Source organism: Lipophrys pholis, assembly GCF_963383615.2.
Source record: "Lipophrys pholis genome assembly, chromosome: 12".
Lineage (NCBI taxonomy): Eukaryota > Metazoa > Chordata > Actinopteri > Blenniiformes > Blenniidae > Lipophrys > Lipophrys pholis.
In genome coordinates, this window is record NC_137641.1 from 21,044,876 (window position 1) to 21,067,759 (window position 22,884).

Sequence of the window (22,884 nt, forward strand, 5' to 3'; positions counted from 1 at the left end):
TAAATCTTTATAATGGATGGGAGTGAGCTAAGAGAAGGCAGCGACATGACGCTACACCTGAAAATGTTATCAGGAGGACACCTGGCTGATGATTAAACAGATGTTTGTAAATCAAAGGTCCAAGGTTTAGGAAAATGTGCAAATGCATGTGGTTAACATACCGCAGTAGTAGTAAAAATAGTCACATCAGCCTCAGAGGGTTGTTTCACTCAGTCAAGATGAAAATACCCGCAGGAGTGATATTTGTCCTTCTGGTTTCATGCATATGCAACACATTAGGTAAGTTACCATCAGCTTCTGCATTTCTGATTATACTCTGTAATAACATAGGCATTCAATTTATCAAGAGATGCAGTTGGTAGGGTATGGAGAGTATTGTTTAACTAAATCTAAATCGCTGAATCTCAATGGGAAACAATATACAAGGATACACAATTAAATTGATCTTGTAAGGAAAACACAGATTATTGATACATCTTGGGAAAATTACCCTATATTATTCTGAGTTAACATTACCTATGTATTGTAGGAGTAGTAGGACACTACTTTGCAGCACCCGAGGAGGGTCAAGGGTTGTTTGAGGTGTCGACAATGTGAACCTGAAAACCTCCGATCTCAAGTCTGTTTCTGTAACCTTTAGGCCACCGCCGCTGTTGAAATCTAAATATGACGTGGTTGATCTGAAGCCAAAATTAAGAAAATATTTTCATGCATAAATACACAGGGAACTTTGCGTGTCAGCTTTTAAATGGTTAACTTAAACAACTCTGTCTCTATATTTACGACAGGACAGACATGTGAAGGAAACTGTGGGAACAAACTCCCCTTGTGTTCGTGCCACACAACATGCACATCTCTGGCGACCTGCTGCCCAGATTACAAAGGGTACTGTGTGGACATATTTCCTTATTCTGGGTCCATGCTGGGTGGGACAGATATTCTCGTCCTTGGTGCAACATTTAACAAAACCTCTGAGATCGTATGCAAGTAAGACACTTTAACTTGCTTTTGACTATGATTTTATTTTTGTAATTTAAATCCTGTGTCTGAAGCTCAGACTTTTATGGCAATATTAGTCAATTCATGTGCAAATATCTTTTACAATGGCAGGTTCGACAATAGTACCGAGACTCTGGGATATGTGGACGACGACAGCCGAGGTCATTGCATCTCGCCACTGTTATATGAATCAGGATGGGTTTCCTTGAGAATCTCCTCAGATAATGGCACTACATTCAATCGAGATGGCTCCTGGCTGTCGGGTACAGTAAACTGCATGACAGTATAACACCGTATATTGCTTGAGCTCACAGGTTTTCTTTTTTTCGTCTTGACATGTTAACACAAATCTCCATTTTGCTTAATTCTGATTTGGTGCTGCAGTTCATACCGGCAAGTTAGATGCAAAGTTCAAGGCAGTTCTGGTCAACTCCACTAAATGGCAGTACTATGGCACACCGGGTGTTGAAGGGACCCTTGAGATGACATGGAACACCTCTTTAGTCAGTGCGGACAGGGTCAACATTGAGCTGTGGGGATACAGTGAGACAGGTAACAATATACACATTTCAGGTCTTATAACTCTTAATTTGAAAACATAAAGATGTTTAAAAAAAAAAAAATTAAAATGTTTCCCTGTAGGAGAGCCCTATTCACAGCAATGGAGTGGTGCCTGGGAGTATCTGTACTCACTGGCAAAAGATCAACCCAACAATGGCTCCTTTAGCTTTTTGCCCAAACCAGCAGAGAACGGTTTTTCAAGCTGGGAGCTCGGCTCTGTGCGTGTCAGTCCCAGCAACTACTCCGATGGCACGAGGTACATACATAACAGATCTTAACTTCAAAGATTTCCATCAGAAAGTGATTTCATGTGCGCTAATTTAATTGAATCTACTGTTGTATCTTCATGATTTATTTATTCATTTTCTTTGTCCATCAAGGGATGTAGAAGCTGTGTGGACTGAGGATCATGCTCTGGCCTGGCATCTGGAAGAGAAGTTCAGGCAGGACTCAGCAGCTTGGGCCCTGGATAAATGTGTAGCCTGGGACAAGCTGGAAAATCAGCTGCCCAGCTTCCAAAGTGAAATAATAGACTGTCCTTGCACACTGGCTCAGGCGAGAACAGACACAGGGAGGTTTCATGTAAGTATGACGATGAAGATGAAAATAATCAATCTGGCTGTGCTATTTTTTTACAGTAATGTAGAAAAGACCTATTTAACTTAACCCGTTTACCACAGTAATCTTTTTCAGGGGATATTCTGAATGGATAAAACTGAAAAAAATACATGGTCATTAATGGACTTTCGAATGACTAAAACATTCAGATCCAGAATTAAAAGAAGAGAAAGTCCTCATCATGAGAAACTATCCCATAAGACATGATCATTGAACAGATAACAAGAAACATTAGTTAATTATTGGTAAGTGGAACCTGACATTGACTGTCACTTCACAGATCAACATGAAGAACCAAAGATCAATCAGCAGAGATTTAAAAAAAAAAAAAATCATTTACATCTGAAATGAACTGGACAGAAATCTCATCATATACAGTATTACTGTTTCATGTTGTGCCTAATTCCTGGTGTTCGTGGCTGTTATCTAGTTCTTGTTCAGCCACTAATGTTGATAAGGTTTGAAGCTGTCTGGCCTTGTGGAATCCAACACTCAAATTGGGTGTGGTTTCTTTATCTAAGATTTTCACAACTGCTTTAGACACGCCACTATATTTATCATTGAGTTTGGACTTCATCATTGGTGAAGTGAGTGAGTACCAGCTTTTTTCAAATTGGAGTACATAAAGTCAGTTTAACATGCATCTTTACTGCTAAATGGTGTGATATTTTGAAACATAACTATATGTAAATACTTTTTTGTATAAAGCACTTATCTGACATGTGGGTAACAGCTGATGTAAGTGGCTCTGGATTTGCAGTGAACACATGAACCCAGGTAAATTCACATTCCTCCACCTGATCACAGTCACTGCACCTCTCTTCCTCAACTCAGACTGACTACGGCTGTGATATAGAGAAAGGAAGTGTGTGCACCTACCATCCCGGCTGTGTTCATTGTGTGAGGGCTATACAAGCCAGGTAAGTACAAACAGTAAACTGCTGCGATGAGTTGATTACTAGCAAATTGTGGGTGACAGCACCCACCAAATTATCAGCAAATGATGAATAAAATCACAATACTTTGGGTGTGCTCATGATTTATGACTCCTCATGGACTCAGCCCTAGGTACGGCGCAGGACAACAGTGTTGTTACGACAGCACTGGCACTCAGGTCCTGACAGCAGACTCCATTGGGGGTAGTACACCAGATCGGGCTCACGACTGGGGCTCACCACCTTTTAAAAAGCCCCCTCGAATCCCTGGTATGTCTCATTGGATCTACGACGTCCTCAGCTTCTACTACTGCTGCCTTTGGTCTGACAACTGCCACTACTACTTCAAACATCGGCCCTCCAGTGACTGCAGGCGTTACAACTCACCCAGCTCAGGTTTGTCAACACTGATTGCACATTGCGTGTTATTTATGATTATTGTTGAGTGTACATCTGAATTCTGCGTGTCCCACCAGCGGTGGTCTTTGGCGACCCTCACTTCGTAACATTTGATGGCGTCAGCTACTCCTTCAATGGCAAAGGGGAGTACACGTTGATGTACGCAGAGTTGCAAGAGCTGACAATCCAGGGAAGAGCAGAGCCTGTGAATGGTGAGGAAAACTGGAGGTTTTCTACCTGACTAGATTTTTTGCTCTGCAGGAGCTATGACATACGGTAGTGTTCACAAATCAGATATTTAATTGTGTCCCTCTCAGGTACAATTAAGGCAACAATGCTGACATCTGTAGCCATGAGAGAAGCGTCTTCTGATATCATCGAGGTGCGGATAGCCAGCGGCCACCATGGGCTTGAAGTGCTGCAAAATCAGAAAAGTCTGTCCTTTATGGAGCAGAGCTGGATGGACTTGCATGGTACGACACATTGCCTGTCTTTTATTATTGTTATTCCTCACAAATGTCTTTAAATACATTTCACATTTATTTCAAACTGAGATGTAATGATGACAAGATAAAACCTATAAAATACAAGCTCCTACAATTACCTCTCCACTAACCAACTCTGTCGTAGGTGTGTTTGTGTTTTCTCCGACCTCTTCGAATGTGACGGTGATGTTCCCCACGGGAGCCGGAGTGGAGGTCAGACTGCGAGGGGGAAGCATGACAACCACAGTGCTGCTGCCAGAGAAGTTTGAAGGAAACACTGCCGGACTGTTGGGATTCATGAACGGGGACCCCACAGACGACCTCATGTTCAGCCACGGTCAATTCGTTCGCAACTTCAGCAATCCAGAGGAGTTGTTCAGCTTCGGAATGAGCTGTAAGGGAGTATAGAGTACACGCCTTTCGTGATTCGTAACTTCCTTAACAAAACAACATTCACCATTTTGCTTTAAGAAATAAGTTGTGACGAAAGTAGCAAATAGAACAAGCTTCCAACAACGACATAATGTAAGTCAATGAGTGAACACGTCCTCTCACCGGCAAGTTATTTTGGATGTGAATGATTTCAATCTCGTTTGCCGTAATGTCTTTTATTTCAAGTCCAAAATAGTTCTTTTTTTTTTTTTTATGTAAAGAGCATGTAGTTTCTTTTTTTTAAAGAAATGTCTCATGCTAAATCTGTTTCTGTCCTGCAGGGGTTGTTTCCAACAAATCTGCCTTGTTTACTTACGACTCCCAACACCTTCTGGACACATACTACTATGCACCCAAACATGACGTCAGCTTCATTCCAGTGTTTTCAGTCCCTGAGAGTCCAGATGATCCACTCAACAATCAAGCAGCTGAGATCTGCACAGGAGAGGGTTCTCAATTCTGCAGGTGTGAGAGAAACAACTTTGTTTTCATTATTATAGATTCATTCGATTTCATTTTCTGTCCCATAGACGTTGATGATATCAGATATAATTGAGGTGATGCTAATAAAAAGGGAGCAAATAATTGTCAGACATGAGCTAATAGGGAAAAAGGGAGGATTCAAGCACAGGCAAAAGTCAGAGATTGTGAAGAGGAACACATTTGGATGACAAGGTGGGGGTCGGGGAGCATAAGCTTTGTCGGCTCTGACGTTTTAAAAAATAGGTTTGCACATGTTGAAGAAAACCATAATGTGACACTGAATACAACCGAGAGCAGGCCTAATGAAATCCGTGTGCACATGGATTTTAAAGGTTCTTCATTTTGTATGATGCTGATATTGGATGTGTCGTTCAGTGTTTGGCTTCACTGTAATATTTTGGCCAATCAGACAGCAGAGTCGGTCTGCAGCATTTATTAGCGCCAATCTGCTGGGGCTCTACTGAAAATAATGTTGGAAATTACTGTGCTGGTAAAGGTGGATGGTCAAAAAAACTCTGACCTAACACACGATTAAACAATATCTTGAATAGGAAGTTCAATAAGTAGGCTTGTCTTGAATTGTGCAACACAAAATCATTTTAAAGATTCTGACCAATCAATCATGCTCAAACAACAGATTATAAAATACCAGTGTTCAATAAAATATAACTTTTTTTTTTAAACATACCTCATAAGGTGACAAGAAGTTGTGAAATCTCATGATCTGACTATGTTTAACAATTTTTTTATTACATTTTTTTACTTACACTGCACATAGGTTTGACATCCTAGTAGGTCGCAATCCATCACTGGGAAATCTCACCAGAGCATCTTACCAGAGTCACATTTCTCTCGTGGACAATCTAAAGCCAGGTGAAAAGGAATCTGCAAACATCCATGTATTTCTAGTTATTGAAATGTAGAACTTTCTATTACATTGTTTGTTGTCATAATTTGCAGTGATATCTTGTGGATGGCTTTCACCGCCAACTAATGGGAAAAAAGAGGGGACCACCTATTTACAAGGCGCCACGGTGCGGTTTTCCTGTGACGAGGGCTTCACCCTGGAAGGATCGGCAGAGCGGTCATGCCATGCGACTGGATCGTGGTCTGGAGAGGAGACACACTGCGTGGTTCCCAGTATGAATAAATGCTGCAATCAATAAAGCCCAAATTTTGATTTTTCACGAATCAACAAATCAGTGATGGCAAATGTGTTTGTGCGCATGTCTTGTACGACCACTAAAATCAGTAGTGCAGTCCTGGAATGCACAAACGCAACCAGCAAATATGACGCTTCACACTAATATTTGTGTGATTTGAGGTTTGTGAGCACTTAACGCAAAGTGACAACTCTACTGACCAGCATTTACCATGAGGAGGGGACCTTCAACCACACAGAGACGTGTGTGTGTGTGTGTGTGTGTGTGTGTGTGTGTGTGTGTGTGTGTGTGTGTGTGTGTGTGTGTGTGTGTGTGTGTGCAGTCGGAGTGACAAGCTGAAAGCTTTGAGCCCCATTCTTGTTTCCAGTAGTGACGGACAGGATGACAGATGAGGTGTGGCAGGAGGCGCCATGGAACATGGTATTTGCAGGTGACTTTGTAATCGGTGGTGAGAGTAGAGAGCGGGTAGAAAAGAACCTTGAGAGATGGAGAGCTCCACTTGAGAGAAAACCAACGAAGGTCAGTCGAGAGAAGACATGTAAGGATACAAGGAGGAGAGGAAATGAAGGTGGACGAGTTCAAGGACCCGGCATCAACGAGAGCAATGCACCAGAGCAATGGACAGTGCACAAAAGAGGTGAAGAAGAGGGTGCAGGTAGGATGGAGTGGATGATTGTCACGATGGGTGACAGAAAGATAGCAGCAAGACTGAACGGGAAGCTTTATCAGACAGTACTAAGACACGTTTTTGTTGTATTGTTTGGACACACTGACACCTATTTCAGTTCACAGCAGATGTTGATCAAAGTCATCTTTGAGCTTTCAAAATGTTCATGTTTGGGGTCATTTTCAAAAGTTATCTCAGCTCGTCATGCACTCTAAAAAAAGAAAATAGTTGGACCAACTTAACTGAATTGCTTCAATTGCTTAATGAATCAAGTTCTTCGAACTTCATCTAATTCATTAACTTAAGTTCAAAGAACTTGATTCATTCGGCTGTTACCAATTGAAGCAATTCAATTAAGTTGGTCCAACTATTTGCAACCATTTCCTTTTTTTCAGCATGTGATCATATACAATAAACATCCCGCTGAGCAAGAAAACATATAAAGCTTGATTGATTATATCACACAACTTTGAATCTTCATTCGAAGGTGTCGCTCCATAAATTGTGTTTAAAAGTCTTTTTTGCTTTATTTCAGGGAATATTGCAGGAATTGTGGCCGGTTCAGTCATCGGAGCGCTGGCACTGATTGTGATCATAACAACACTCGTGCTTTACTTCAGAAAGCAAAAACGGTACAGTGCAGGACCTTATGTTGATTCTGTTCATTGATTGTTGAAGATTAAATGAAGAACAAATGAATGAATAAAAATGACTTGTAGTTTCCAACAAATAAAACACTTTTTTTTTTTGTTATATTTCTTTTTCAGAAAAGCTGCACGTTCAGACGATGTGGTCAGAAGTGAATTTCTTTAACCATGACCCCTGGTGTCATACTTAGTAGTTTATTATTAGATCACAAACTGAACTGTGATTGGTCAGAAAATAAAAATGCTCATAAATAACCAACTTACCTCAAACAAGGAGAGAAGAAATTAACTGAAAGAATGTTGAACCCTCAGTTACCAGAACCCACACCCATACAGTAACAGTCAGTTTGGATGAAGAGGTTTGAAACTACTATGGATGGACCCTGAGAAGATAAAGAATAACAACATAACAGCATCAACCCTAACCCTTATCAATGCATTATGTCTATGGGATGCCAGTATGAACTCTGTGCTTAATGAGCAGTGGAAACTTTTTTGTCTGTGCAAACACTCCAATTACATTGAAGTCCATAAAATGAAATGGGCTGAATGTAATGTACAGTGTAAGTTGTTGATGTATTGCTTGAATGTCACCAGACTACTTATTCTAACAAATGTCTTGAACAATAAAAATATACAGCATATTCTGTGTCGTCCAAATGTGTTAACCTGGTTACATCAACCAAAAGAACTACCGCTAACATTACCTTGGTCTACTATGGATGGTACGGTTGTCTGTATTTTGTAAGCATTTTGTCTGCTGTGAATAATGTGAAAAAAAAAGAAAGAAAGGTTGAATATAAATTAAAATAAAAACTAAAGTGAAAAAAGAAAGCGAGAAATATGATTTGAAAATGTAAGGATCCAGAAGTGGAAATATAGATAGTGCAGGAAATGAACTATTTAGGTATAAATGCCTTTAAAAAAATAAATCCTATTTCATTTCCTAATTTAATTTTAGTACAATATGATGTAATTCCTTGTTTCGGTAATTGCCTAAACCACATAGTTACCTCTTGGTATCATCACTGTTGACTGCACTCCAGACATAGTTGTGTGGGGACTGCATCCATCATGCATTGCCCTTTATTCAACACTTTTAGTCCGATCCTGTCTCCGCCGGCAGGATCTGGCATTCGTACCTCTTACAAACAAAACTCCCGGAACACTTGCGTTATCTAGAACAATGAAATTATATCAAGAGGAAAAGAAAAAATAAAGCTTTGACCTCCAGGCCTTCGACATTACGGCCAATCAATCACAGACCAGATTCACCGGTGTGTGTGTGTGTGTGTGTGTGTGTGTGTGTGTGTGTGTGTGTGTGTGTGTGTGTGTGTGTGTGTGTGTGTGTGTGTGTGTGTGTGTCTGTGTCCTCTCAGTGCCATCAAAAACACAAAGTAATAGTGAAGCCAGATTGGAAAGAAGTGCAAAGTGTTCACTCCTTAACGTTTAACAATAAAACCTAAATAAATCAAGTCAATCTAAAAATAAAAGACTTCAACTAAAGAAGGACAATGAAAGCATTGTCTCATTATAAAATACATGTCCCTGTGATGAATCATTGATTATTTTTTCCCCTCCATTGCAGGTTCATTATTTGTCCAACATATCAACCATGACAGTGTAGTGGCCCCTGTAAAATTCCTCACCGCCGTCCGACAGCGTCAGTCTTTCCCCGCATCACTTCATCCTGGATGCCTTTACCTTTTTGATAAAGAGTTGTTTGTCCACCGCACTCACCTTGTGTATTTGTTGCTTTCCTGTTTTCGATCCCAGGTTCAGAAACTGGAAGTAACACTGTTGTTCACTGTGTGACTCTGGATGTACGTGCCGTTCCCTTGCATAGCACAGACCTGTGATTTCTGTGGACAAAGAGCACCAGTGTGTGACAAGACTGCAAAGGCCACAGCTGAATAAAGTGTCTGCCGTTGCTGCTCCGGGAGTCATTCGCCAACAACTTGCCACAGACACTCCAGAGATATAAATACAAATAATTAGCTTTATCCTTTCCAAGCCCCGGGGCAACAGAGGAGTGACAACTCTAGCTCATCAAATATCAAGTCGCTCTCATTCCATAGCTCACACTTAGTGCTGCGCAAGTGTTGAAATGATCAGCTGGGTATAAAAAGTGTGTGTGCGGAGTGGAGCAGTTGCCAAAAGCAACCTCTAACCTGGACCTCCGGCTCACTTCGTTACAGCGTGCAAATAAAAATACAGCTCTACAACTCTGCTCTGTTGTTTAATGTCCTGCTCGTCAATCTGGACTTGTTTGTCAGGGTGGAGCTACAGAGTTTGCAGCTTCGACATCTCCTTCCTTCGGTCTGAGCTGATTTTCTAGGATATGGGTGAAAAGAACAACATCATATCTCGTCCCATCTTCCGACGAGATGTCAACTGGGAACCTTTCCCAAACTGGACACAGCCAAGCCGCATCTTTGCACAGGATTTTGGCCTTCCTCCTTTCCTGGAGCCCGGTGATCTGGACTGGCTAGACTGGGCGAAGAGGAGGCTGGCGACGTTCTCCTGGCCGGAGTTCACACAAACCCCTTATTTGCCTCCGTTCGCCGGTCAGCACCCCGCAGCACAGAGCCAGAAGGATCTGAAACAACTGACGAGTGGCGTGTCGGAAATCCGCACAGGGCAGGACAGCTGGAAAATTAACCTGGACGTCAATCACTTCTCACCTGAGGAGATCACCATCACAACCAAGGAGGGCTATCTGCAGATATCAGGTAGTGAACATTTCTTCTTCTTTGGAGTGTATCAAATCAGATGGTTGAAGAATAAGAAGCTGGAAATGAACCTTTAGAGTTGATCCATTTTGCTTGTTTGTGATATTTTCCCTTTGAAGGAAATCACGAGGAGAAGCAGGATGAGCACGGAATGGTTTCAAGGTGCTTCACTCGTAAATACAAGTAGGTCCGACAAAATACCAAATATCCTTTTTGATTTATTTGGTATTTAAAATATTGTTGCGTTTTTTGTTACAACCTATAAAACTGACTCTGCCCACATGCAACACGCCGGGAGTATAACACCTTAATAACAGATCTTATCTGAGTTTTTCTTCTTCTTCTTCTTCTTCTTCTTCTTCTTCTTCTTCTTCTTCTTCTTCTTCTTCTTCTTCTTCTTCTTCTTCTTCTTCTTCTTCTTCTTCTTCTTCTTCTTCTTCTTCTTCTTCTTCTTCTTCTTCTTCTTCTTCTTCTTCTTCTTCTTCTTCTTCTTCTTCCTCTTCCTCTTCTTCTTTTTTAGGTTGCCTCAGGGCGTGGACTTACAGCACATCAGCTCATCCTTGTCTGGTGAAGGCGTCTTGTCCGTAGAGGCCCCAGTTCCAGGGACGACCCTCAGCAACCCGGGCAGGGAGATTGTCATCCCAGTTCAGATCAGACAGAAACAAGAGGAGGAACAGTGAAGCCAGCAGGCAGAAAGCTACAGTCAGATATAACCTGAGTTACAACATTTATCACACTGACACATGAGGAGTTTATCAGAAACTATTACATCCAGAGACCGTTTATTAACAATACTGAAATACATGTGTTTTTCAAAGTAGATTTATTCATGTTGCACAGAACCTTTCTTTATTGTTTTTTGACTTGAGCAACAATAACGACGTTGTTCTGACATCAGCAAAATGTATCCAGCAGCGTAGGTGGCGTCATTAAACAACATCCCTATTATTCACTCTCTTATATGCAACTTTGCACCTAGATTTGAGATTATTAGATTATCCGTTATTGCATTTCAACATTTCCTTGCTTTCTAAAATATGCTTTATATTTATGTTAAATGTTCTAGGGGGTAATTTAAATTGATCTTAGATTAGTGGTTCCTAGATTTCAGGTTTCATTTATATTCTAAAAATGGCCTTGTTCTGGATTTCTGTTACATGTACAACTCTAACTATGATAACCTGAGAGCAGAAAGTCACAGGTTAGGATCAACTGTCTTAAACAACCATCCCAACCTGACAATTAGAGGTTGTTTGTGGCTTGAGATTACACAGAAAACGTTTTATATCACCACACTTTATGTGGTTTTATGTAAAACATAAAAAAATATTGCTTTAAAAAGTCAACTTCAAACACTCTCCGCAGTACTATAAGCCTCATAAAACAAAAATGATATCAGGTAAATGGAAAGAGAGAAATGACATGCATACTGATTATTTATACATATGAAGCAGTCAAGAAATGTGGAGGAAGGCAGAGGGTTGAAAAAAGTTGAGCATAAGGAGAAAAGCATAAGGAGAAACAAGAAGAACGCTTCACTAGGAAGGTCAATGGGGACATCTAGTGTTGAAGGAGAAGTAGTACGTTTGAAAAACTACTGTTAACAGACTGGCGGTAAAATACTGCAGACACCGAATTTTTTTTTCCATCTTCTATACCCGTTTCATCCACTCCTGAAATAATATTACAAATACGCACATATGCTGTAAACGCAGTCTATATTCGGCTGCTTCTAAAGTGTCACCTTTTCTTTTTTTTAATATTCATATATCTATATATTTTTGTTAATAAAATCACGGCTTGGTTGTGTGTTAGTTTCCCTTCCAGGTGCACCTGGGATTTGAACCCACGTCCCCCACAATAAGATTCAAGACTTGACCAGATACACCATCAGGGGGCACAACTGCACATTACATTTCAGTTTTATAGATAACGTGTTATGTGTTTTTCTTACTTATTTATTAGTATTCTTTACAGTGTGCAATTTCACACCGTGTAATCTATGTCACTAATAAAATCACAAGTCGCTGTTGAGTATGCCCACAATTTCAAATAAAGTTAAAACCTTTTGATTGCAATTCTGTTGCTAAATAATTTTTTCACTCCAACAAAGAAAATTCCTGCTTTGAAAGTACATTTGTTCATCACTGAGTCATTTGTGTTGGATTTAGTGTTTGTCTGAAGAACGACCTTTGTATTCTGATATTTCATACAGGTGAACTAAATGCTTCTTTAAAGAACAATCTAAGTATTTATTACTTTTTAAAGCACATTTAATTCATGAGGAGGAGATTAGGTCTAACTTTTGTATTTGTGACTGAAGATAGGTTTGTTATGGCTCCGACTATGTTATAGGGTTTCATGCTGTTGAGTTAGATTTAAGCTTGCCTGTTGAACAGCCATCGCTTTTTTGTTGTTGTTGAGAAAATCAAAGCTTCTTTCTTTTTTGTATTCATTATTTTACTTTCATATTTCTTTTATCCTTCCTTCCCGGACTTTTTTCAAAATAAAGTGAGTGGAGTCTGCAGTCCCGTTGTATCGAGTCAACTCTTTCTGTGTTACTGCTGTTCAGGTACCTAAACTTCCTCCAACTGACCTCAACCTCAGAGTCAATCCACAGAAATACATCAAATCAGCTACTTCAGTTGTTTTTAAAACAGAAAATTGCTCAAGCGTCTCATAAGAACAGATATACAGCACATGTGTAGTGGAAGCTCCCACTTCGAAATGGAACAAATACATCAGAATGTGGCCAAATTGGAAACTTTCCACAGTTTCAGAGCTCATGTGAGAAACTAATGTGACGTCACTACTGCTTTTAGGGTTTTTACATGAGAAAAAGTAGTCACTGTTTCATAAACAGACATATTGCATCTAAAGTGAAAAGTACCCGTTTTCATCAGCCCTGGATTCATAGTTTGCCAAAAGACTCAGTAATGCCACAGCCAACTTTTAGAACAATAATGACTTTATAACCAATATTCATCACCTTTCAGATGATGATGATGTTGCCTGTCATTTGTCTAGATCTTTTGGGGGTTGACTTGTTGTCTGTACCTTGTCATGTCCTTGACATTCTGTCGTAGCATGCACACCCCCTGGTTGGTGCATTGGTCGTTTAGGGAACCCTGGTTTGAATCCCAGTTGCAGCAGTAAGGGCATCTTGTGTGAAAAACTTTTTCAACTCAAGTTACGATGATTTGCTGTGGCAAAAGATGCCGAGTAGGTTCTGTGGCGGAATTAGCATTAACATCAGCGTTAGTGTTAGTGACAATGTGAGCTGCGATATTGACATTGTCATGTTTTCATCATGTCTGCTGCCCTGAGACATTTTACTACAGTGTTATGATGAAATGTGTCTTAATAAAACAATCAAAGTGTTTCGCTTGAATCTTTTCTTTGTGGGGATAGTGCAGCGGTGTATACAGACATGTAAAAGGTTCGATGTTAATATCAACATTTATATTCATTTTCTATTCCACTTTACCACTTCTACTTTTTGAGGGGCCGTAGGGGCAATCTCAGCTGACTGGGACCCCCACTGGACAGGTCACTGGTCCATTACAGGGCAAACAAAACATGTTCAGAGAAAAAAGGTGCATGCACAGGGAGAACATGCATATTCAGTCCAATTTAAGCAGGGGATTGCCTCGCTGTAAGGTGAGAGTGCTAACCACTACCCCACTGTGCCTCTCATTTCCATTTGATGATAAAAAAACTATATATTATGAGTCAAAAACAACACATTTTATCTTAAGGTTGCTCCATTTCTTTTTGTTAACACTGGTTGTCCAAAAAGGTGACTTTCACTAAAGTTTGCATGATTAATGCACATATACAGTTTTTCTCTTGTCTACAAGTGCACATGATTCTTATCCTCTTATCAATGATGTCATTTTTTCCGCCTTTTTTTTTTTTAAGATGTGATCCGTAGTTGAATTACTTCAGCCTTGTCGAGATGTGCCTGTAGTAATGTGGTGTCTCTTTAAAGGAAGGGGGAGTGTAGAAGAGGGACAGAGAGGAAAGAGATGAATAGAAGGCACCAGAACCACCTACCATGACCAAGTGCGCTGTAAATGTAGGACAGAAATTCGAGTGGAATACAAACGGACCGTCGAGCGACATTTTCGGGGGGGAAACCATGTTTGGATGTGCCTTACCTGATTCCAATCATTTTGAATATGGCACCGCACGCGATCACAGGAGCACTGGAAAACTATTTTTCCTCCCAAATATCTCGTGCATTCTGAAACGGAAAAGAAGAGTGGCAGGAAAATACGTCCCTGTGGCACCTTTCTGCGATTATCAATGGTAGGCATTGCGTAATTCAGCCGTATCCAGCGGAGCCGCTCGGTTCCTCCTCTTTGGGAAGAGGGGGACGCCAGAAGAAAAAGAAGATAAAAAAAAAAATTTATAATAATAATAAAAAACCCGACTACATCCAGTGGCTGCCTGCAATTGTTTGGCTATGCCCTTTTCTCTGTCAGGAAGGACTTGTAGACAGTAGCGGGGGGAACCAGCGGGGGAAGGATGCATTTAACGCTGGATGTGTGCTGCGTTCAGGGAGATTCGGCAGAAACAGCGGCTCGAGCAGAACCAGCGAGTGCGGAGGGCCTGGGAAGCACCCAGCCCCACTATCTGCTCCTTTTCCTCCCCCCCTGCAGGACCATGCTTGCGTGAGGGATGAGGCTGTGCACAGGGACACCAGGCCAGAGCTGCGGCCTACTTCTCACAAGAGCCGGTCTCTCGACTGCAAGATCCGTGAACACATTGCCACCATCAAATCAGCATCTTTGGTACGCAGCCCCCCCCCCCCCCCCCCCCCTCCTCCTCTCCCCCCTCTCTCTGTCTCTCTCTCTCTCCCTCTCCACAGTTTGCATAAAAGATACGTGTGTGTGCGCACGTGCGCGTGAGAGGGGGGGGGGGGGGGACAGTGCGTGTGCGCGCGCGTTTGTGTGTACGCGCGTGCTTGCGGCGCGGGGATGAGGAGGGAGGAGAGGGGTGTCTGTGTTCTCAGCTGTACATCTGTAGTCATGGCAACCGGATCCTGTTAATGGATGTCATTTTTTCCATCCTCAGCTCCCCTCTCTGCCTCTGCTTTTATGTGTATGTGTGTGCGCGATGCATTTATATTTATTCTATGTAAAATCTCCACCTGGTGTCTTTTACCAGTGGAAATTGTTGTCCCGGATTTGTTAAAAAGCCGCATTTACACGTTTTTCACCTCCCCCCACAGTGGTCATCCCAAACTGTTTGAGTCCTGAATGAGCTTGAGAAAAGTGGCATTATGAAATAGTTTTTCATTAAAATGCTGCTGGGTGATTTATTGATCGATTGATTGATTCATTCAGTAATTTTGCTTTGTGTTATTGAGTACTGATTGTAACCAAATGGATAGATCTCAGAGGACTGTGGTATAAGTCCTCTGATTATTACCAAATGAATATATCTCAAGTAACCTCATGAAGAATCCTGCATTAACACATAGTTTCCTGACTGGTCCATACTGCTGTCTTGTTTAATGCTCATCTATGTCTGTCCAAGCTGGTCTAACGTTGGTATCTTCCTTCTCCATGCTGATCTATGCTTCTTTATCTGCGTCTGTACTGTTCCGTAACGTGATTGACCAGATAAACCAGCATTTGATCAGCAAAGAGCCGGTAAACATTGTGGCCTTGTGCTGGTATGTTGTTATACTGATGGTGCACCAGCTAAAGAAGCTTCAGACCAGCAAATGGCCAGTATGTTTTGTGTTTTGGTGCTGGTATGCTGATATTGTGGAGGTGCACCTGGTAGTCTCTGGCCCCCGTCAGACTAGCATTAGGCCAACAATGAACATGCAAAAGATGAGTTTAGTATCGGTGTTGGTGTAGTGGTATGCTGAGGGTATACCAGCTAAAAAAGAATTAGACCAGATTGCACCAAAATAGGACCCTGTGTTGTGTTTTGGTGCTCGTATAGCTGTATGCTGATGATGCACCAGCAAAACCAGAATCAGACCAGCATTAGAACAGTAGACCACCATACGATCATCAAGTGAAGTATTCTGGTGTTGGTCTGGATGTATCCTTATAGCCCACCAGATAAACTAGTATCAGCCAGCACCAGACCAACAGAAGACCAGCATATATTGTGTTGTGGTGCTGTTGAGTTGTTATGTGGGTGGTGCAGTAGCTAAAATACAATCAGACCAGCACCAGATAAGCATGTGACACGCATATATTGGTAAAGTGATATGTTCAGGGTTACGTGAGCTACACCAATGTCAGACCATCATAGTCCAAAATAAGACCACCCTGGGCTGTGTTGGGACACAAGTATGGTGTTATGCTGGTGGCACATCATCTAAACTACATCATATGATCAGCAAATGTTGTGTTTTAGTGCTGATATACCCATTGCACAACCAGCTAAAATAATATCGGCCAGCACCAGACTACCAGGTCAGCATATACTGTGTTGTGGTGCTGATATGGTGGTGTGTTGATGGTGCACCATCTAAACCAGAATCAGATCAACAACTGACCAGCATAGAAAGAAATGGAATGAGCCTGTGCTGCGCTTTGGTGCTGATGTGTTGTTTTGTTGGTGGCACACAAGCTAAACTAGTATCAAATTACTATCAGAATAGCCTAAGTTCAGGATAGGACCAGCGTGGGACCAGCACATTGAAGATCTTCATACGATCAGCAAATGTTTGTTTGTGTTGCTAATATGATGGTGTGTTGATGGTGCACCAGTTGACCAATATGAGACCAGTATACAAGCAACATAGAGCAGAAGAGAACCAGCTTATGTTGTGTTTTGGTGCTGGTATGCTGTTTACTGGTGATGTCTCAAGGCCAGCCTTCAATTATACAGTACTTGGGCAATATTTTGACTTTGAACTAATTCTGAGTTTTTTTCTCCTGACTGTGTAGCCTGCTGTTCTTTCTCACTTCCTGCTTCCTTCATTCTTTTGTGTAGGGCATCAGGTAGATCCAGGAGCATGAGCAGGACTTTGAGCTGCGGGAGCAGATGTCTGGGTATAAGCGCATGCGGCGACAGCACCAGAAGCAGCTGATCGCCCTGGAGAACAGGCTAAAGGCCGAGATGGACGAGCATAGGCTCCGGCTGCAGAAGGAATTAGAGACACATGCAAATAACACTTACATTGAGCTGGAAAGACTGGCAAAGCGCCATGCTGCTCAAACAGACAAAGAGGTGAAGCCTTGACAACAGGTCTTTTTCACGCATGAGTTTGAAACTGAAGTTTTATTAAGTTGGCTTTATGACACACTAGTGCTTGTTTTAGAGGGCAGCCAATCATTAAAGGTTGCTTATATGCCCTTCTTCACAGATGAAGTCAGTTGCAGCAGAAGAGAGAAGGATCCAGCACCAGATTGTTGCTCAGCAAAAGAGAGAGTTGACCTCTTTTTTAGAGAACCAGAAAAAGGAATACAGACATTGCAAAGAAAAGATCAAGGAAGTAATTACCTTTATGAACTTATGCAATAAATCTATTGAGCGTGAAGCACATATTGTCACACATTTCTTTGCGTCATAAAGGCTCCAGTCCGTCTATGTTATATATTTTAGGAGATGGGTGAAGACCCTTGTACACCCAAGGAGGAGAAGCAGGAGCGTCTGTCCAGGCACAAAGAAACAATACAGCGCTCTCAAGCTGAGGAGGAAGCTCACCTGCTGGCCCAGCAGAGGCTGGTCTACGATCGGAGCTGCAGGGCCCTCAAACGTCGGACTCTGGTCAAAAGACATGAGTTTGAACAGGAGCAACTGAGAGAGGTAATGTGGATTTCTAATATTGCCTAACAGATTAGCTGTTTGCAAAATATTTGATGATGAGTTGCTTCAAAACTCAATGAAAATACAATTTTCTAGTCACATACAGCAAACAATGAACCAAGATAAAGCAGAATTTGCACATTTCTCCAAAATGACATTCAAACGATGTTCACGTTTCAGGAACTGAACAAGAAGCGGACGCAGAAAGAGATGGAGCACGCCCTGATGATCCGGCAGGACGAGTCCACCCAGGACTTGGAGCGCAGGCAGCTGCAAATGCTGCAGAAGCTGCGTGTTGAGCTCATGCGGCTGCAGCATCAAACAGAGCTCGAAAACCAGGAGGAGTACAACGGCCGGCGACAAAGAGAACTGCACAGGAAACACACTCTAGAGTGCCGGCAGCAGCCCCGAAACCTCAAGGTGCCAGAGAAGTTCTCTGTTTGCCAAAACTGGAAAAGTTGTAGAAGTTTCTTATTAAAAGGACCATTACAGGTCTCATGGTGTGAAGATTATCTGCAGATTTTAGTTTAAGCTCTGCAGGTAATACACATCTGTTTCTTTTTCGTAAAAGAGAAAAATGCTTGAATTGACTGGATTTCACCTTGTATTTTAACTCCCGATGGCTCAATAGAAACCTGTGAAAAAGCAATAATCATGTTGCCATGAGAACCACTTCTTCCAAAACATGTGTGTTGCAGTCTTTGCAAATTTAAAGCTTTACATTTTTTCTTTTTCTAATGATAGTGGTGATGTGAGCTCATATGTTCAAAGGCATTGCAAATAAATAAGTTAATCATTGAAATGTATAATATTTATGTCCACAAACTACAACAATTTACCGGATATATAGGTAGACTGAAAAGTCAATAAAATTGCCAAGTTCTAAGTTCTTGAGATTGCATTCAATCAAACTGGAAAAAGAGTCACACACCCAAATGATTCATTTTTAGAATTTAAACCAAACATGACTGGATGAGCTTTCATCAATACCCATACAACATCTGCATCTACTTCTGACCCCCTGTAGATGCTGGAGATGCAGATCAAAAAGCAGTTCCAGGATACTTGCAAGGTGCAGAACAAACAGTACAAAGCTCTCAGAAACCATCAGCTGGAAGTGTCTCCCAAAGGTGACCACAAGACCATCCTGAAGGGCCTGAAAGAGGAGCAGACACGCAAGCTGGCCATACTGGCTGAGCAGTACGAACAGAGCATCAATGAGATGATGGCGTCACAGGCGGTATGACTTATTCCTTGTCTTTTCCTTTTATGTGAAATGTTGTCCATCAAGGATCAACAGGTTTACAGTTGCACTGATTTCCTTCACTACCGAATGACAGAAAGTTGTTAACCTGTGCAGGTTAAACTTTAAAGCCCTCTAATCTCCCCGAACCTCGCCAACGTTTCTCACTCGGTCTTATTGGGTTTGTAGATGCGATTAGAAGCAGAGCAGGAGACTGAGTGCCAGGCTCTGAAGCAGCAGCTGAAGCAGGAGATGGAGCTTCTGGACGCCTACCAGAGAAAAACCAAGTCACAGATGGAGACCCAACATGAGCGAGAGCTGCAGAAACTTGAGCAGAAGGTCTCCATACGGAGAGCGCACCTTGAACAGAAGGTAGGTTTAAGTTTAAGATCAAAGCCATTTTTAAATACTGGAAATAAATGTGAAGCATGAAACTACATTAAAGGAATAACCTCAGACAGATAAGGAGATCTTTGGAATTTAGAGGCAATCATCAGGGACTTAGTTTCACTTTAGTGCCAATTAATAAGTATTAGCAGGTGCTACGCTAAGGCGTGGAACATTTGACCTGCCTCCCACCACTGCAGTGTTAGGTTGATGATGTTAGCATGCTGCAGGGGACGAGGGGAGATGAGGAATCAAACCTGCAACAACCCAACTGAAAGACCATCATGCTATGAACTGAACCACTTGGCCGATATACAGCCTTTTTTTTTTCTTTTTCATCATGTAAACACGCCCCCGGCGAGCTGAGTTGGTAGAGCACGAGACTCAAGGTAGTGGGTTCATGTCCCATCCCGTGGGCTCACCACCCGCAGGAAAGGTTCTTAATCGGTGCAATGTGATCTGGGTGACGGTGCTCAGACTGCCACCCGGAAACAGATAAGCGGGAGAAAATGGATGGATGGATGGATCCATATATATACAATATATATACAAAATATTCTGTTATTCTGCAACAAATAGAATGTCAAGGATGTATTCAGTTGCCTAATGTATCACATGGGGGCAGCACAGTGCTGAAGTGCTTGGTTCTCTTAATTTATGACAAACACTCCATTCTGCACTCTGGGTCTTTCTGTGTGGAGTTAAGATGTGGGTTGTATCCAGGTACCCCATTAAATGTGCTTTTGTATCTCTGTTGTTCCAAGTTTAAGTGGGATAGATATTTTGAAGCCATTTTCACTATATAATGCGTGTGTGACGGTCTAAACCCAGCAGGTCTGATATGAGGATACAAGTCCATGATGCGCCTAGTCAGGTGGATTAGCCTCCAGCTAAATGTGACCCCAGCCTGGATAGAACAAGTATTGAAGGATATTGGATTGAGACAGCATAGGAAAAAAACACATTCACAAATACACAATAACGTTTATTAGGTTGTGAAACTATTTGAAATGAAAGCATCATGAATCGCGTGTACAACGAGAAGAGAAAGGGGAAATGGTACCTTCGCTTGGGAGCGCAATATATTCTTTCTTTGGATCCATTTTTCAAGCATGAACTCATGACAGTTCAGAAAACAAACAAATCTTCACTTTGGATAGGACAAAAATTGTTCACATCTGGCAAATTTATTTTATGATCAACTTGAATTAGTAATAAAAAAGGTTCAATGAACATTTTATGTTGACTCTAACGTTCACGAGCTCCTCCAGCTCGAGGTGTGGCAGAGTTCTGACTGACCGCGAAGATTGAGCAATAATGTTGATCTGACTAACCCAGAAACACCCACCGCTAACAGGTCCAACAGGAGCCGAAATCAAGCGTCCCTGAAAATAAATAACAACCTGGATGTTTTTCCAGATTGAAGAGGAACTGGCCGCACTTCAGAAGGAACGCACCGAACGGATCAAGCACCTGTTGGAGCGCCAGGACAGAGAAATGAACACTTTCGACACAGAAAGTAGAAGCCTCGGCTTTGGAAGCCTGGGATCTATGGACTTCCCCAAAGAAGACAACAGATGAAAGTGGATTTATCTCTTGAGGACAACATATCCGTGCCCTTTTCACGTCCGCTTGACCGTTTGTCACGTCCACTGTGGCGAAACTCGATAACTTTCTCTATTACTTTTTCTTCTCTTAGATATTGCATCTTTGAATCGAGGTGTCACGTGGAATGAGAGATTCTTTTGTCAAACTTGGAGGGGGAAAGTAAAACAACATAATCTACAACAACCTGTCAATAAAAGTCAAATCTAGTCAGTGTAAGTCAAAACCTATGTGTGCAGAATAACAGACTCTTTCCTCCATGCCATTTCCTCCTTTTGGTATGAATTGAATAAATCAGGAAATTTTAGTAAAATGGGCACTTTGATATGTTTAAGTAGAAACCCATCATGTTCATATGATGCTTCGTGTGTGTGTGTGTGTGTGTGTGTGTGTGTGTGTGTGTGTGTGTGTGTGTGTGTGTGTGTGTGTGTGTGTGTGTGTGTGTGTGTGTGTGTGTGTGTGTGTGTGTGTTTTACATGGAGGGACATTGTGGAATGTGAGCTGCGGACTCCCCCGTGGTGTTAAGCTGCTTTGTCTTTTTATTTCATTAGTTTTTCGATCTTATTTCAGTCGATTTGAATCTCTGAATGTGAATATTACTGTATGGGGTCACTGGATAGTCAGAGTTTATTCATTTTTGAAAGTTTTTCATTTGGTCATTCTTCCATTTTGTGCTTATGCATACAGTATACTGTGGTCCCTCACTTTTCTAGACAACAGCTCTTATCGTTTCTTTTCTCTGATATGTAAAATCAATTGGCATTAGCTTGATCAACCCGTTTATCTTATCACAAATCAAGATCCCACTTGGTAAAACTGCTTATTATTGCATGCACTTTAAGGACAAATTCAGGTTGTGAAGTGAAGCATGAATCTGTCAGAGATTTTTAGCTGTTTGTAAATAAAAGTGCTCATAGCGTTTTATTTATTTAATTTTTATTCAGTTTGTCTTAGGCCTATGGATACTGAACATAAGCGTCATATTTGATATGATAATTTCACAAATGCCTTTATTTAAGTTGTGCCTGAAGCAGATTTTAGTTGTGTGTTTGCTGTATCTATATTTTACTTACTGAGGCCGGCACCATTTTTGTTTTTTTTGGGGGTTCATCTAAACTTGTGAATCATTTAATGTTCACTAAATCAAAGTTCTTGTAAAGGAAAATGGTGAGAATTGTGCTGTATAATTTTTGATATATTTGTACATGAGAATATAACTAGAATATACAGAGGCACTGGTCTATTACTGATAACAGAGGTTAATGATAAAGATTTTGCTTTGTTTTTTGTTTTCTAATAGAGAAGGGGTCATACAATCGCTCGGTATATTGCTCAGTCAAAGACTTTTAGATTGTATAAAAGCTGGTGAATGGAACCACAGACTTCTTATTATATCAGCAACGGAGATCTTTTACAGGTCGGCGGCTCCGCAAAAGCAAACGAAACAATGTGTGGGTCCAATTGCATTTCAGTAATTAGTGTCTAATGATAAGATTTACATATTTTTCACCATGTTCATTATGGTCATTGAACAGGTTGCACAATTATTCCATTTATACTGAATGGAAAGATAATTGTTTGGTGCTTAATTTCTAATACCACCTTTAGCCTTGTAGTTTTTTGTCTTGGAGAGACGATTGATTTTTTAAAAAATGTAAACATGAAGCATTTTGAGACCCTCCCCCCCCCCCCCCCCCCCCCTCCCCCTCCGGAGTTGAAACACTTCTAAGTTTTCCATGACATATG

The 22,884-nt window shown here is 41.3% G+C and overlaps 3 protein-coding genes across 3 annotated transcripts; all 3 read left to right on the plus strand.

Annotated features, from left to right (window-relative positions):
• Positions 1 to 144: 144 nt before the first annotated feature.
• On the plus strand, positions 145 to 8,032 carry LOC308117427 (sushi domain-containing protein 2-like). Its single transcript, XM_080476297.1, has 16 exons — positions 145 to 279; positions 789 to 987; positions 1,111 to 1,262; positions 1,384 to 1,551; positions 1,642 to 1,816; positions 1,941 to 2,142; positions 3,013 to 3,098; positions 3,241 to 3,509; positions 3,590 to 3,724; positions 3,830 to 3,985; positions 4,143 to 4,391; positions 4,711 to 4,894; positions 5,691 to 5,785; positions 5,873 to 6,052; positions 7,278 to 7,374; positions 7,510 to 8,032. The coding sequence occupies exons 1-16, from the start codon at positions 147 to 149 to the stop codon at positions 7,553 to 7,555; spliced, it is 2,526 nt and encodes an 841-aa protein (XP_080332423.1). The 5' UTR covers positions 145 to 146; the 3' UTR covers positions 7,556 to 8,032.
• Positions 8,033 to 9,730: 1,698 nt separating this feature from the next.
• Positions 9,731 to 10,801, plus strand: LOC308118282 (heat shock protein beta-1-like; the record flags this gene model as incomplete). Its single annotated transcript, XM_080477632.1, has 3 exons — positions 9,731 to 10,121; positions 10,241 to 10,304; positions 10,642 to 10,801. 3 exons carry the CDS (start codon positions 9,731 to 9,733, stop codon positions 10,799 to 10,801), a joined length of 615 nt encoding a protein of 204 aa, XP_080333758.1.
• Positions 10,802 to 17,111: 6,310 nt separating this feature from the next.
• taok3b (TAO kinase 3b) lies at positions 17,112 to 21,114 on the plus strand (the record flags this gene model as incomplete). Its single annotated transcript, XM_080477684.1, has 7 exons — positions 17,112 to 17,324; positions 17,461 to 17,589; positions 17,700 to 17,903; positions 18,084 to 18,323; positions 18,931 to 19,143; positions 19,336 to 19,518; positions 20,953 to 21,114. Exons 1-7 carry the CDS (start codon positions 17,139 to 17,141, stop codon positions 21,112 to 21,114), a joined length of 1,317 nt encoding a protein of 438 aa, XP_080333810.1. The 5' UTR covers positions 17,112 to 17,138.
• Positions 21,115 to 22,884: the final 1,770 nt, after the last annotated feature.

Excerpts from the sequence above, each read along its gene's own strand:
- LOC308117427 (XM_080476297.1), top strand. The coding sequence starts at position 147 with ATGTGGTTAACATACCGCAGTAGTAGTAAAAATAGTCACATCAGCCTC. Across the intron at positions 3,510-3,589 it reads TTACAACTCACCCAGCTCAG|CGGTGGTCTTTGGCGACCCT; the intron begins GTTTGTCAACAC and ends GTGTCCCACCAG. Across the intron at positions 6,053-7,277 it reads GACACACTGCGTGGTTCCCA|GGAATATTGCAGGAATTGTG; the intron begins GTATGAATAAAT and ends GCTTTATTTCAG.